The sequence below is a fragment of the Chiloscyllium plagiosum genome, chromosome 3 (assembly GCF_004010195.1).
Source record: "Chiloscyllium plagiosum isolate BGI_BamShark_2017 chromosome 3, ASM401019v2, whole genome shotgun sequence".
In the NCBI taxonomy this organism is placed as follows: domain Eukaryota; kingdom Metazoa; phylum Chordata; class Chondrichthyes; order Orectolobiformes; family Hemiscylliidae; genus Chiloscyllium; species Chiloscyllium plagiosum.
In genome coordinates, this window is record NC_057712.1 from 65,058,010 (window position 1) to 65,074,250 (window position 16,241).

General features: G+C 38.6%; 1 protein-coding gene across 1 annotated transcript; it reads right to left on the reverse strand.

Moving 5' to 3' along the window:
- Positions 1-1,678: 1,678 nt before the first annotated feature.
- Positions 1,679-11,931, reverse strand: tmem200a (transmembrane protein 200A). Its single transcript, XM_043683571.1, has 4 exons — positions 11,746-11,931; positions 11,123-11,485; positions 8,386-8,426; positions 1,679-3,683 (listed from the first exon to the last, which is right to left on the reverse strand). The coding sequence occupies exon 4, from the start codon at positions 3,666-3,668 to the stop codon at positions 2,214-2,216; it is 1,455 nt and encodes a 484-aa protein (XP_043539506.1). The 5' UTR covers positions 3,669-3,683; positions 8,386-8,426; positions 11,123-11,485; positions 11,746-11,931; the 3' UTR covers positions 1,679-2,213.
- Between the last annotated feature and the right edge of the window lie 4,310 nt (positions 11,932-16,241).

Consider the following 16,241-nt stretch of genomic DNA (forward strand, 5'->3'; position numbering starts at 1 on the left):
GCACACTGCTAGTCGCGGACCTTCAATGTGACTGAAAATGAGGACCTTTATACCAGGGTGCCACATATTGTGTTGTTATGTAACAGGACACTGCATGTCTGGTCTGGACTCTATGAAATCATATAATAATTTCTGTAGAGCATAGCAAAGTTTCCTGGTTCCCAAGTTGGCTGTTCGAATGATGAATTTCTACTCGATAAGTACACAGCTGAAAACATTCTGCATTCTTCCAAAATATCTGTATGAAAAATAATAGCATTATATTGTCAGCAATACTTTCTGTCTGATCTTGCTACTTCTGATAATTCCCGTTTCCCCTTCCTACTCAGATTAGTCGGTGCTGTCAATGGAAACTATGAATTATAAAACAGATTTTCTATGAAATGCTAAGAAACCAACATAATAGTAGAGTGCTAGAAGCTTGAAGTGCTGATGATTTGTGGGAATACTTTCATCATTTCTTCTCTCCTTATTCAGTCATCCACAAGAAACTCAACAGTATCCAAGACAAAACAGTCTGTTTGATTGGCATCCTGTTTGGTCATTGATATTTGATTGGTCAAAATCCTGGAACTCACTAACAGCACTGGAGTCGCCTACACATCACGGACTGTAACAGTTCAAGAAGGCAGTTCAGCAGTATCGTCTTAGTGGCATCTAGAGAGGGGCAATAAATACTGAACTATGCAGCGCACCAACATCCTTGAATGAATGTTTAAAGACTTTTTACCGAGTAAACTTGAGAAGGTGTTATTGAAGGAGTTATAGAACAAGATTGAGCAGGAATTCTCTAATGAAGAGAAGCATTAATCTCTTATCAAAATGAGTTGTTGGTGTCATTACTAAATCCCTGGTCTTTGAGAAATTTGACAGCCTGGTGAGAATGGGCCAAGCAAAAGATGTTTCTGTTGCTATTCTGTCGGCAAGAAGATAGAAGTGGTGGAGCTGCTAGTTAGTACATGGATTGCTTGGCTGATAAATTGGCTGGCAGTGATTTGGTCAACAATGCGATGTTCCCTATGTTAGCCCTGAAGAAATCAGAGGGCAAAGATAGCCCTGATTGCCATTGACAGTGCTAGTTGTCTTTAAAAGGCTTGCTTTCAGTCAATAACACAGCTATGTGACAGTTGCCCTGATCAATATACCTTGTAGAAATGTTTACCAATAATGTGTTTATAAATCTGGGAAGAAGGTACAGATTACAGTGCAGGTGATATGATAGTAGTAAAACTTCTCTTGTCATGTCACCTTCTATTCTTATTGTGATCCTATCATGGAGGAACATAGACGGTATATAATTTGCAATGTAATAGCAACAAAAATATGTGTATGTTGTTGGCTTTTAATGCCCATTTTATACAGCAAAACACAATATTATAATGAAAAACATGAAACTAATAACTGCATTATTATCCTTGTTATTGAATAAAATTTAGGTGTCTCATAGATGGTTTTCTGACATTCCAGACAAGTGGAAGTACAGCTGGTAGATATCCAGCTCAGGAATCTTGTGCACCATGTGAAATACAAGGAGTTGGTGAGTTCTTTTACTTACAATATTCCATATACCCGTAGTTCAGAACCTGCTGTCAAGAATATTTCATCAGCAAATTCTCCTCTTCTAGGACCGAATGATTATTGATCATTAATAGAACAAAAACATGTAGAACAACATTCATATGATATGCACATTTTATTTTGTTCCAAAAATAGCAAAATGTATATTAAGGACACTAATATGGAGTTAATAGGAAAATACCTGCCAAAATATTGTCCAATACTCAGACTCAAGCTTTGTACTCGAAGTATGAACACTCCCATCACAATTTAATAAACATTAAAATAATACTTGCTTTGTGTTGATTTAATGCCAATCGCACTTTAGCCTTGTAAATCCTGTCCATTCATCAAGGATGAGCAATAAATCTAAATGCCAGTCTGTCTGAACTAAGATTTGAATTTGGCCAATACCTGAGCCGCTGGTTAATGCAGAACTGACAAACATAGCATGAAATATGTCTGCAACACTCCAAACCAGCATGAAAAAAATCCCAATGATGCAAAGATGCCAGTTCTGATCACAATCTACAAATATTCAGTCTTTAGTTTGTACTGAAAATAACATCTCTTCAAAATAGACATGCACTTCTCACATAAATACATTTCTTAAAAGTGCCTTAAAATATAAACACATGATACAAACCAATGCTCCTTCAAAACCTTGTTTCTGAAGCTCCACGCCTTAACCTGTTATCTAAAAATTCATCATTTTCAAAACTTAGATTATTATGGGATCTTGAGATCATAAGTAATTTCTCTTTATTTGTATAACTGCCTTTTACACCAGCCTGTGGAACGGGTAGTGTGTCCATTGGATCTTCTTTGTTTTCCAGTTTCACGTAACCCTTGCTGTTACTGCGATCAAGTCTAGGCCAGCTTGGGTGCTTTCTTTGTTCTGCCTGCACCGTGAGTGTTGAGGGACCTCTCTCCAAGTCCAATGACTTTGAATGACAGGATAACATGTGAAGTGAAGTGTTTGACCCAAATTCTTTCTTGGGGAAACTGGGTGATAGAAATCTTCCCACGGATGTACCAGTGGGTGGTTTTCCATCTGTTATCGTGCTGTTACTTCTTAACAATCGCGGATTCGGTGGCTTATAGAAATCGTTGATATCAGTTGATGGCACTGTTAAGGATGTCATAGATATATGTCTAACCCTACCTTTACTGAGGTCAGAATCCTCTGTGATATTATCAAGTTCAGGCTCATCAATCACACAGTTATTAAGTTTAATAACAGGAAGTGTGAAAGCACTGAGAGAAGATGAAACAATGGATTTAGTCTCACACTTTTTAGAGTAGGTACACTTTTCTCTTTGAGATTCTGTCTGTTGCCTATTGCTGAACCCTGATGATGTTGCGGTTTTTGGGTGTATGAGAGTGTTAGTATTCTTAGGTAATCCATCGTCTTCCTCATAAGTGTTCCATTTCTGTGGAGTGATTCCATCATTAGATGACCCAGAAAATGACAACAATACATTAGCAGCCAGCTTTGCAGTACATTGATTGTCAGAACATTTGGTATCAGAATCCCCAGATTGGCCAATCCATGCCCCATTCATGTGTCTTTGCTCTTTAATTCTTTGGCTATGGATATCAATGACTGTAGAATAAATATCTTGCATATGAATCACTTTTGTTTCTTTGTCTCTATTTTCATGTAGTATGGCATTAGCACAAATAAATATAAATATTCCTATCCCCATGGTGAAAGGGCCAATCATTTTCATTTTATCAGAGTGTAAATGCTGCTCAAAAAACTCCATGAATACTCCAGTATGATCTGTTATTACATGGGACCTATTGTTTGAAATTCCAGATTTCGAAGCTACAGGATATCTCTTATCTACTTCCTGTGGCCAATAACCGAGAATTGCCATTGCAATTCCAAACATCAAAATTAAAATTCCAAGGAAAAGGAAAAATCCTGAAGGTGAATAGAGTCTGATTTTGCCCCTCACTACAACAATGTTGGCTTTGGGCTTACGTTTGGGTTTCTTTTTCTCTGGAGCAGAGGATGGAGGAGGAAGATGAAAATGCTGTGATCTTGCTGAATCTTGCCTTTTCAGGGCTGCCAGTCCTGTTATTACACCCCCTGTGGCTATCATTGTGTTGTCTTCTTCCTTGAATGTTAAAAGAAATACAATTTCAGATGTTGAGCTAGCCTCTTGTTAGTGTGCGCAAGAACATTCTGCAAACAACTATGTAAAACAACAGAGAGAAACATTACACTTTGGAGGCCTATTTAACAAGTTAAAAGGAGGAACATCAGTTAATTAACTCAGGAAATCATATTGCTTCAAATTTACTATTAACAAAGAATTACACACTAGTATCAAATGTGTCCTTTTTGGCCTCTTACTGTAAGAATTTTTAACTGTATCAATAACATCATAATTAAAATGTAAACTATTATGAACACAGGGTTTGCAAAATGCTGGGCCATAAACTAGCTTATTGCAAGTTTGCATCCTATTTCCACATAGAGTTCAGCACTTCTCTGACCCAACTATGTGTACCAAACTTGTACTATGTGTAACTATTTGTAATTACAAATTTCCAAGTGTTCAATAGTTAAAATTAATAATGAACTGCTCTAGCTTGCTTTAGCTGTCTTCTGGCTTGAGGTGACAGCTTGCTCTGATGGTCAACATTATTAAACATCACCTGATATGAGTCAGGAGCCTCAGTCTGGCATGGTGGCTCAGCTTCATCTGTTGTAGAGGAAAACAAGGACTGAGAAGGTGAAGGATTTTGCTGATCTCTTGTTTTCTCTCGTACTTATCATGGCTAACTGAGTTTTCTGCATCTCCCCATTTCTCTAACCTGTCAACCTCTAGAACTCATAACTGTCAGCAACTGTCACCTAGATGTTTGTGTCAATGTCTGCCATCTTTGTATCTTGCTTGTGAGCAATCCACATGTCAAGACACATTGACCAGATGTTCTTTGGATATGCAGCCATCATTCATCCAATGAATGTAGCTAAGCCAATGCATGCTTAGAAATGAGTATCTGCTGATGGAATTAGCACATTTCAGGACCACTATTTGGTCTGCACTTTGTCCTATTAAGAGGTGCCAAGGATACATTTATGGAAAGGAGATTGATAAGAACTCAGCTTTTTCTCTTGCCTAACATTTGTTGACCAAGTCTCACAACTGTAGATGGCTGCATCAAGAACACAGGATTGGAGACTCGCATTTCATGTTCTGTCAGGTTACAGGTTTCCACATTCTCTTTCTCAGCTGAGACAAAACAATGGCATCATTTGAAATGTGTGTGTTGATTTCTGCATCAAGTAACAGATTGTCAGTGATTGTGGAACCTGGAGATGTAAAGCATCATCAACTTGCAGTGTTACATTTCCAATGCCGATTGATGGCTGTGTGGCAATATTTTGAATCATGGCATTGTCTCCTTGCAAAATAACTGCAGTTCATTATTTAAGTGCATATTCAACATGAGTGAAATAGAACATTGTCACAGGACATGATAGCCTTGTGGTATTATCATGAGATTGTTAGTTTAGAGACGCAGATGAGGTTCTGGGTTCCGAGGTTTGAATCCTGCCACGGCAAATGGTGGAATTTGAATTCAATAAATATCTGGAATTAAGAATCTAATAATGACCACGAAACCTTTGTCAGGGAAACCCTATCTGGTTCACTAATGTCCTTTAGGGAAGGAAATCTGTCTTGCTTACCCAGTCTGGTCTACATGTGACTCCAGGCTCACAGTAAAATGGTTGACTTTTAACTGCCATCTTGGCAATTAGGGAAAGAGCAAAAAATGCTGACCCATATTTCATATAAGATTGCATTTTAAGAAAATCCAGCTTCAAATCTATTCTTAAGAAATAAGTTTAAGAATTTATCTTTCCAACATGGTTTAGAAATGAGAGATGATTTTCAAGCTGTTGAAAACAGTTCACAATGAAAAATTATGCTTTATGCAACTGGCACTAAATGCAACATGTGGAATTTGTAAAATAAGAGATGTATAAACAGTCGTACATTGTTTATAACTTAGCAATCTCACTTTGAATTTAAAGAATGCATAAAACAGTTATGATGATGCAGGAGCAAATGACATGCTAAGACTAGGCTTTAGCCATACAATCGCTGCAGTATTTGGCAGATGTAAGCTCTACTGGAACTATAGCTGACCTGGGGATTCTTCCTATTGTCAGCAGTTTCAAATACATTTCACTTTCATTGAAAAGCAGAGCAGTTACAGGTCAAGACCATGACATTTGTCCAACTAGTTAATATCAGGTGTTTTCACATTATACAAGCTAATAGTTCTGATCCATGTTGTTACCATTTCTGTTCTAATGAATTCCTTTAATGTAGTCTTCCTTAACTATTGGTATTGTCTCTCGCTTAGAAACTGTGTATAATAGCATTTTTCCTTCGATTCTGACTTCGTACATCTAATCCTGCATACATGACTCCTGATTTTTGACTGCTCAACTACTGAAACTAACCTGCTTCTATCTCCCTTATTATCATCCTTTACCATGAATACTCAAAATTGTATAGCAGATTGTGAGTAGAAATAACATGCTAGAAATGCTAGCATTTCTTTGCTTTCTTTACGTTAACATTTAGTAATGCAAATATTAGCTTGCTCTGCTCTAAATTTAATGCACTATAAACTGCTTAGTTAAGTACAAATTATCAAACTGATGCCAAATGCTTTCTTTCCTCTTCTTCTTCGGCATTTCCTCAGGATTAAAGTTGGCTTGCTTCTACTTTAGTTTAATGGATTCTGACATGGCTGATAAGTTCAATGGGTGATCCAGTCTCTGTCCTAAGTGGAGCAGGTGGTACTTGGAAAGATTGATTACTGATTCGTAGGGAAGTATGTGCACTCTCTCCAATATCTTGACTTTGCCTCGACATGTTTCCAATGATGTATCTCCCTGTGTTTGGTGCCTTCGTAAAGGCACCTTCTCCATTTTGGCCAGTCACAATCCAGAAACTCCTGTGAGTCAGCAGGTATATTTGACTCTTTCAGAGATGTTTTCTGGTAATTGTAAAAATTTTGTCAATATCCTCTGCAAAAAATGAATTTGGAATAGAACAGCAGCTTTGAGATTCTGGTATCAGGCATATGAATGATGTGGCCTGCCCAGATAAACTGTGTTTGAATGATTATCACCTTGGTGTTAACTTAGGATGGGATGCTCTGGTGCCTTTCTTGTCACCAGATTTGGACGATTTTGCAAAGGCACTACAGATTATATGGCTCTAGTGCTTTAAGATCCTTGCTGTAGACTGACCAAATCCTGAAGCATTTGAAGTGCAGGGAACACTCCTACCCAGTAAACTGTGGCCATGGATTAATGATGCTGGTCCTCAAATACTCTTTCTCAGTCATCTGAAGCCTGAGCTGGCGCACTGGAAGGGATGATGCATTTTGCAGTCTACACTTGCATTTGTTGAGAAGACATTCCTAAGATATGGAAAATACTATTCTCAATCGATTGGGGGAGGGTAGATGTTGTGCTGTAGCAAGTGGTTGGAATAGGATCTTAACCTTCACAGCGATAACTGGACTTTCAGTAACAACCCAGAATTGCGGCTTTATTAACGAACACAATAACATGGCATGTGCTGAGAGAAAGTATTTCATAAGCATTCTCATGGCAATCAATTTTGTTAAGACATTGGTTCCAGTTCCTTAGAATAACTCTACTGACTGATTAAAGAAGCGAATACATAATTCTTTTTAAACTTTGGTAGATTAATTCAAATTACTGGAGAAAAGGAGAAAGAATAACAAAATTTGATTAAGTAAATTTGGGGCGGCACGGTGGCTCAGTGGTTAGCATTGCTGCCTCACAGCACCAGAATCCTGGGTTTGATTCTGGCCTGGCTGTGTGGAGTTTGCACATTCTCCCTATGTCTGTGTGGGTTTCCTCCAGGCGCTCCGGTTTCCTCTCACAATCCAAAGATGTGCAGGTCAGGTGAAGTTGCCATGCTAAATTGCCGACAGTGTTAGTCCAGGGTAAATGTAGGGGAATGGGTTTTGGTAGGTTTCATTCGGAGGGGCGGTGTGGATTTGTTGGGCCGAAGGGCCTGTTTCCACACTGTAGGGAATCTAATCTAAATTTAGATCAAACTGTACAGAGTATGTTAGTGTGATCTTTACTTTTTGTATAAGAAATAAAGTGATGCTCTAGAGCAGGGAATGAAAGTCTTAAAATATAAGATAAATCAGTTTCTGGCATGTGGAGTATGCATGTTAAACAAATACATACTGTTAGATAATTTTTTTAATGAAGAAACAATGATTTAATATAACCTAGAAGGTTCAAATAGGTAATTCCAAGATCACTAAAATTGAGAAAGTCATTATATATTTCAGTAAAGTTAAAAACTGCATTTACTATCATTGTGATTTAGTAATGACAATGCTTATGATTCCTATAAATAACATGCAATAACAAGTGTCATTAATGTAGTTTAAAAAAAATCTAAAGATACTTCATAGGAGCGTAATCATAAGAATCCATACCAAGCCAATAAATGAAGTATTAGGAAGACAACTAGAAGATTGACCAAATAATATTTTTAATGAGGATCTTAAAAAAGGAAAAGAGATGTAGGGAGAATGAAGTCTTTGGTCGGCTTTGAAGATAGGGATAAGAATGTTAAATTTTAGCTGGTGAACAGACGAGGAGTCAATATTTTGGATTAGTCTGAGCTGCACAGTGGATGGATTCAGAATTGTGGCTATAGTGTGAAGTATGTGACTCTGCTAAAAGACAATGCTCTTGATCTGCGCAATGTTTAAATGGAGAAAATTGGAGCTCACCCAGGACTGGTGATCAAACAGGTTGACTCACAGTACAGATTCTGTGGAGAAATCAAAATAAATGTTGCCAGTTAGAGCTGTATGGCATCAGAAATGTCGCAAGTCATAATATATAGACAATGAATCTTTTAACTCGATTGACCAATACCTGGATTTCTGTTTGAAAGAAAACAACTTTAATGAACCAGGACATTGGTTTAAAATGCTGAGAAGGTCACCTGACATACAAGAAAGGGGCAAAAGTTTCTAAAAAACCCTCTGTAGTGAATTAACTGGAGACATGTCTAGTCAGTTTCCATGAACAACTTCACATTGTTTGGTCTATCTGGAAAAAAGCTGAAAGACAATAATAAACAACCATCTCTGCAACAACTGTCAAAGATAAAGGAAAGGCTTTGAAATCCATTATGCCAAAGGTATCCTAAGACTGACCTATCTATTTGAGTGACATTTTGATAGCTTTGACATTAGAAAATCCAAAACCCCTTTGTTACTATGGATTCCCTCACAGTCAATAGCTAGCTATTTCATGATCAAACCTCCCCCTGGTGAAAAGCTTTGGTTATAATCTTGTCTATTTGTTACAGTGGGAGTAACAGTAAACAGAGCTGCATGACAGAATAGTAACAGTTCACTCCCAACAGATGCTTCTTTTCAAACTCAGATCTAATCTTTATTTGGAGTTTGAATACATCACAGACATAGAAAATTAAAACACTGAAGAAACTTCCAGTATCTCAGCACCCACTTTGGAAAAGCATGGAATACATTTTAAAACACAGTGTTTCCAGAAGAATAACCAGCGAACATTGGCCACAATACCCACTCCTACCCGAGAAGACCACCAAATAAACCTCAGCATATAGAATTCTTTCTATTTATGGACTTCTACTTTTTGTCAAATCAACCTTGTCCACCCTATAACTTGTTATGTTTTGCATCGTAATGTGTGTGTAGTTGCTAGGATTCAGGATAAGTTGTTACCTTTTTAATAAGGTTTATACTTTACTTGAGTGCATTTACAATAAAACTAACTTCTTAAATTTGTTAATTCTGGGTTATTTCTTTATATACATGGTTAGTACATATTAAATTGAAATAGCAAATCTTTGACATTAATTCAAATTCCGTTATCGCAAAACTCAGCAACAAAAAGAGAGGAATTTATTCGCTCTTGTCTTTATGATGACAAAGTATGGATGTTGAAACAATAAACCTAAGGGTCAGAATGCAGCCAAAAAATAGGAAAGGATGAAGGATAAATCTTTGGTGAATTCCAGAGTAAATAGTGCAAGGTCAAGAAGGCAAGTCATTGCTTCTCTGGCTATGACTAGATGGAAAGAAGTACAACCAAGTTGGAGCAATCCCACTCAGTTGGAGAAAAGAGGCAGTGAATTAGAGAAGGACAGTACAGCAAAAAAAATGGAAATGTCACCAATTGCAATGTGATCACTATGGGAGAGAGTTATCGGTGACATTGTCTCGTTGCTACCGTTTGGACTGAAAAGGGGTGGCATTAACATTCTTCCATGTATTACCAATTAACCAGTGAGTGTGAATGATGCTTTAGTGCAGCATTAAATAGAGGTGACAGAAATTATGTATAAACATGGAACAAATTGGAAGATTCTGCAAGAGATACTTGTGTATTTACTATTAATGGTTCCCAGCTCAAAACAAAAGTTTAGACATTTCGGTTCATGATGTGAATAGTTGAAGCTGCTTTGTTAGAAAATTTCCTTGCTTGTGACTTTGACTGAGGTACTAACCAACTATCTCTCTGCTGATGTGCTAACTGTTCTTGTTAGGTATTACCTTTAACAATTTCTTTTCAACTGATATTTTCCTTCTTATTGCCACGCTATCCAATGTTCGAGTTCCCACAGGGTTAGATTAGATTCAGATTGAGTTAATTAAAGATAAATAGAAAATGAGCCCTACTCAATTTTCCATAGCTATTTGTCACAATTTCTTATTTTTGAGTACATTCCAGTAATCTTGTTCGCTTCATCTATAGTCAAAACGAAAATATTTATTTATTCATAATCTGCAAAACTGGCATGAAATTAAAGGTCAATTCTGGGTGGAAATAGAGTCAGTGAGAAGTACATGACAGCTTCAAAGAAAATCCAAATTGAGACATCCCAACGAAAGCATGCTTCTTCCCTTCCAAACCCGGCACTTCCATGTATACAGTGTAATGGGATTGGGCATGTCCCTTTAAAGAGGAACAATTTAATGAAAGGCTGATAATGAGTACCGCTGCCCATGTTCTAACCACCACAGAGGGACCCGCCGATGGCTCACCGGAGATATGTTGCAGGTCAGCGACGTTTCAGGCATTCAAGGCGTTCAAATTCCCAGCCTTTATTTGAACACTATCACTATTTAGGTCGGAGCTACAGTACCTAGCAAACTGCAAGGAGATCCTCTCAACACTTCTGGCCGCCAGTGCAATGTGCTATTCACATTTGCAACAAGTACCAACATGGAATCGTCTTTCGCAGCTTAACACTCTGACATCCTTGCAGCTGACACCTCCCAGTTAACAGCATTCCCCACTTACTCTATGCAAAGCTACGATATTAACAGACAATTAGAGGCACAGCCTTATTTCTATCCTCATTCACATCAAAACAACATCCGAGGCATATAAGGCATGTTGTTTGTTAATTATCTTGTTTGGGAGAGGTTTTGGATTTGATCGTTGCTCTTGTTTTAACTGGGGACCTCTCACCTGGCTGAAAGAGCGGGCTCCTGGGGAGAGGGATATAATCCAGCCTGTGTCGATAGCTTCAAACTGAAGGAGGGGATCCGTTCAGCGGAGCGCAATCCGACGTTCAATGGAATCTGTTCAGTGGATCAAGCTCCTTAGAGCAACCGTTTTAACTTTCTCCCTCAGCCGTGGGGTCCTGCTCTTTCTCGGAACGACTAGACATCCTTTAGTTGGTCGCTGAACACTTCTGACTTCCTTCGTTCGGTTTTATAATTGGTCATTGTGGAGTTGAGCTTGCAGCCATTCCCAAAATGAAGCAAGCTCACAGCGCTTTCCAGGCGGTGAGACAAAGGAGCGGCAGGATCTGGGCTTGGCTGTATTTGCCTATACACAGGGAACAGACAGAATGAAATGGTCACACACAGCCACTGACTGTTACAGCTCTCGGCACACACAACCACCGTAGGACTGCAAGAAAAAAAGTTACTTGCTATAATTTCAGATCTTCAAAACGAGAAAAAACGTGGAACTCTGACAATTGTGATTAGCATTGCAAGTTATTCTCACACGGTGCATCCCTACAAATGAAGGGCGAGGATTTCTGGTGAACTTGCTGTCTGTGGTGATTACTAGTTTCTACTTACTTAGGCTGAGTTTTACGCCCAGAGTCTCTTCTCCCGTGCTTGGCTGGATAACATCTTGCTCAGACGAAATGCTGAGTTTGGAGGTGTCAGACTGCAAAGAAAACTGGGACTTTTAGCCCCCCACGTGATGCTTTCCTCGCACGGAATGTGACGCACATTGAAGCGAGGAGCCTCTGTCGAGAGCTCACTCTCCATTCTCTGTAATACCACAGCAACCTCCAGCTCGGATTGGAGCTCATTGGTCATTTCGCTTTCTTGCGTCTCTCTGTCGTTATTAGAGCATCTACCCCTTTCCATATCAATGGTTGAAACGCCCCTCTGAAAGAGCTGGACAAAGGTGGATACCATACCCTGAATGTGAATTCACTGATTAGAGTTCTGTCCATGTAACCCCATGTCTCAAGGAGAAGAGCTGACAACACCAACTTCTCACAAACACAGATCAGAATGAGCAAATAAACAATTCAACATAGGCTAGTTTTACCTCTCAATTATCAGAGCCATACTCTATACAGCCCATTAGACATTCACACAGCAAAGATGCTTTGAACTCTGATTATTCTGTGATTACTTAACAATTAGAACAAAAACCTAACAAGAAACATTTTTAAAAAGACTGTGAAAGTACATAAAAGCAAAAGAGTAGTGAAAGTAAGCATTGGTCCCTTTGAGGGTGAGAGGGATTAATGACAGGAAACAATGAAATGGCAGAGACTTTCCACAAATATTTTATATCTGTCTCCACAATAGGAGTTACAAAAAGCACCACGAGTAGTTAAAATTCATAAGCCTGGAAGCTGAAAAGGGGTATTTAGAACAATCACTCACTAGAAAGGAAGTACATTTAGAAAGAAATTGGGACTTAAAGCTAAAGACATGCTGGACCTGATGGCCTCCAACCTCGGGTCTTAAAAAGTGACTGTACAGACTGTACAGTGGATATATCGATTGTAATTTGCCAAAATTCTCAAGACTCTGGAAAGATCCTAGCAGTTTGGAAAGCCAGATATTTAACACCTTTGTTTGATGGATGAAGGAGACAGAAAGCAGGAAACTATTGGCTAATTAGTCCAACATCTGTCACTGGAAAACCTATTATGAGGCAACTTATAAAGCAGGACGCTTAGAAAATAATCAAACAATCATACAGAGTTAATGTTTCAGAAAATGACTGGATTGAAATGTTAACTCTCTTCCTCTTTGCAGATGTTGCCTGACTTCAAAGAATTTTTCCAGCTTTTTTTGTTCTTATTTCAGATTATCAGCTTCTGCAGGAGCTTGCCTTTTCAGGGAAACTCAGCATGGTTCCGTAAAAAGTAAACAGTGTTTGACAAATTTATAGGATTCTTTGAGGATGCAGTAAGTAGATTTGATAGAGACGAACTGGTTAATGCAGTACATTTAGAATTCCAAAAGACATTCAATAAAAGTGCCACATAAAATGTTACTGTACAAGAGTTTAGGGTATTCTGTGCAAAATATTAGCATGGATAGAAAATAGGCTAATAAACTAGAAACAGTCATGATTAATGGATCATTTTCAGGTTGGCAAACTGCAACTAGTGGAGGGCCACAGATATCATTGTTGGGGTCTCAAATATCTATGATTTAAATGAAAGAATGATGAGATAGACTTGCTCTTGATGCAAGTATAGGTAGGACTTATGAGAAGGATGCAAAGATTGTGCAAGGGGATATAGATATGTTAAGTGAGTGTGCAATAAACAGAAGATGGAATATAATGTGGGAAATGTGAGACTGACCATTCAGCAGGAAGAGAAGAATGACAGATTATTATTTAAATGCAATGTCATAGAGTCATACAGCACGGAAACAGACCCTTCGGTCCAACTTGTCTGTGTTAACCAGGTATCCCAATCTGATCCAGTCCCATTTGCCAGTACCCGGCCCATATCCCTTTTAACCTTCCTATTCATATACCCATCCAGATGCACTTTAAATGTTGTCATTGAACCCACCTCCACCACTTCCTCTGGCAGCTCATTTCATACATGCACCACCTCCTGCTTGAAAAAGTAACCCCTCAAGTCCTTTTCAAATATTTCCCCTCTCACCTTAAAACCTATGCTCTTTACTCTGGGAAAAGACCTCAGCTATTCACTCTATCCATGCCCTCATGATTTTATAAACCTTTAATCGATCACCCCCTCAGCCTCCGACACTCAAGGGAAAGAAGCCCCTGACTATTCAGCCTCTCCCTATAGCTCAAACATCCAGTCTTGGCAACATCCTTGTAAATCTTTTCTGTACCCTCTCAAGTTTAACAGCATTCCTATAGATGGGTGACCAGAATTGTATGCAGTATTCTAAACGTGGCCTCACCAATGTCCTGTACACCTGCAACATGACATCTGAACGCCTATACTCAGTGCTCTGACCAATGAAGGAAAACATGCCAAATGCCTTCTTCACCACCCCAGCTGCCTGAGACTCCACTATGCATCTGCACCCCTGGGTCTTTTTGTTTGGCCTCACTCCCCTGGGCCCTTCCATTTACTGTATAAGTCCTGCTCTGGTTTGCCTTACCAAAATGCAACACTTTACGTTTATCTAAAGTAAACTCCATCCGCCACTCCTCAGCCCATTAGGAACAGAGGGAACTGGGTGTGCTTGTACATGAAACACAGAACATCAGAATGCACATACAAAAAGTAATTAAGAAGGCAATGGAATGTTGGAGTTTTTGAAAGAAAAGAGTGTAAAAGTAAGAAATCTCTCTATATCCCACATTTGGTCAAGATATTGTTGAGACCATGATGTAGTTTGGGTCACCTTACTTAAAAAAGGAACATCCATGCACGAGAGGCCATTCAGAGATGATACACTATGCTGATTGCTTGGATGAAGAAGTTGCCATTTGAAGAAAGGTTGAGCAGTTTGAACCAATTCACATTGGGACTTAGAAGATGAGATATAATCTCTTATTGAAACGTAAAAGATTCTGAGGAGACCTGATGGTGTAGAATCTGAGAGGATATTTCCATTGCTGGGAATCCAGAACTAGGGGCCATAGCTTCAAATTAAAGGGCCTGCCTTTAAAATGGAGCTGAGAAAGTTTTTTTTCTCTCTGTGAGGACCATAGTATTTGGAATTCTATCTCCCAGTGAGCAGTGAACACTGGGTCATTGAATATATTCAAAGCTTGAGTTAAGTAGAATTTATGATTGATAACGGAGTTGAGGATTTATGGGCAGCTGGTAGGAAAGTGGAGAAAAAGCCAAATTAGGTCACCACAATCTTGATTGGTCTGGCAGGCTCAAGATGTCAAAAGATCTTATTGCCAAACCAATTTTTTAAAGCACAGAGCTCTTAACCAATTTTTATTTCCTTAAAAGGATCTTAGCGAAATAATAGTGCACATTATAAATTGTAAAAAAAAACCTGAAAAACTGTGGATGCTGCAAATCAGAAACAAAAATAGAAATTGCTGGAAAAGCTCAGCAGGTCTGGCAGCAAGTGTGGAGAGAAATCTGAGTTAACGTTTTGGGTTGAGTGACCATTGTTCAGTTCTGAAGAAGGGTCACTAGGCCTGAAATATTAACTCTGATTTCTCTCCACAGATGCTGCCAGACCTGCTGAGATTTTCCAGCAATGTCTTGTTTCTTTTGTTAAGCATTTCTGGAATTTTCTCTTTTTATTTCAAATTTCCAGTATTTTGCTTTCCTCCTCTCAAAAATCCTTTAATTGATTGTTGCTTAGTTAAATGATTAAACATTTTTTCCTTTCCCCACTGCTGTTTCTTGGCATCTCTTTTGAGTTTTAAAGTGGCTTTTATAAAATTGTCCTGCTGTTCAGATCAACTACTGTAGATATGTTGATTATTTTTCCATCCATAAACTTCATTTCAAATGGAAAGGCTCATCCCTATTACATAAATTGATCCAAAGCTATAAATGAAACAGCAAGTAGGTTTTAACAGGAAGAGATTTCTTCATATCCAAGCGAGGATGGCCATTTTCATTTTTTTAGCACATGACTTGACTTGTGATTTCTTATCAATTAAAGATAAAACACTGCCTGGAAACCAAAGCAATCTCCTGTCTAACAACATTTCCCAATGGATCAATGAGTCATGTCGAATCAGTCACAGCAGCTTCTCGTGTAAATGCAAAAAAAGACAAACAACATTGCAGCTTGTACCTTGCCCTTATTGCAACTGAAAGTCAATGCTTGTTACTAGGGTATTATTCCTGCAAAGGAAGAACTAAAATTACTGGAGGGTGGGGATAAACTCGAGATATTATCAAGGTGGTCAGCCCGAATAATAAACAGGGACAGACTTTATTTCGACCAAGTATTTAGCTTATTTGTGCAGTGCTGGGGGTTCCTGCAGTAGGGAGAGGTTTTTCAGTCTGATTTTTATTTGAGCTGAGGTACTTCAATGTGGTGTAAGGAGCTCAAATCGCTCTGATACATTCCCCTCCAGGACAACACGACAGGAATACTGGCCAGTGAAACTCGGGCATTAGGATTGG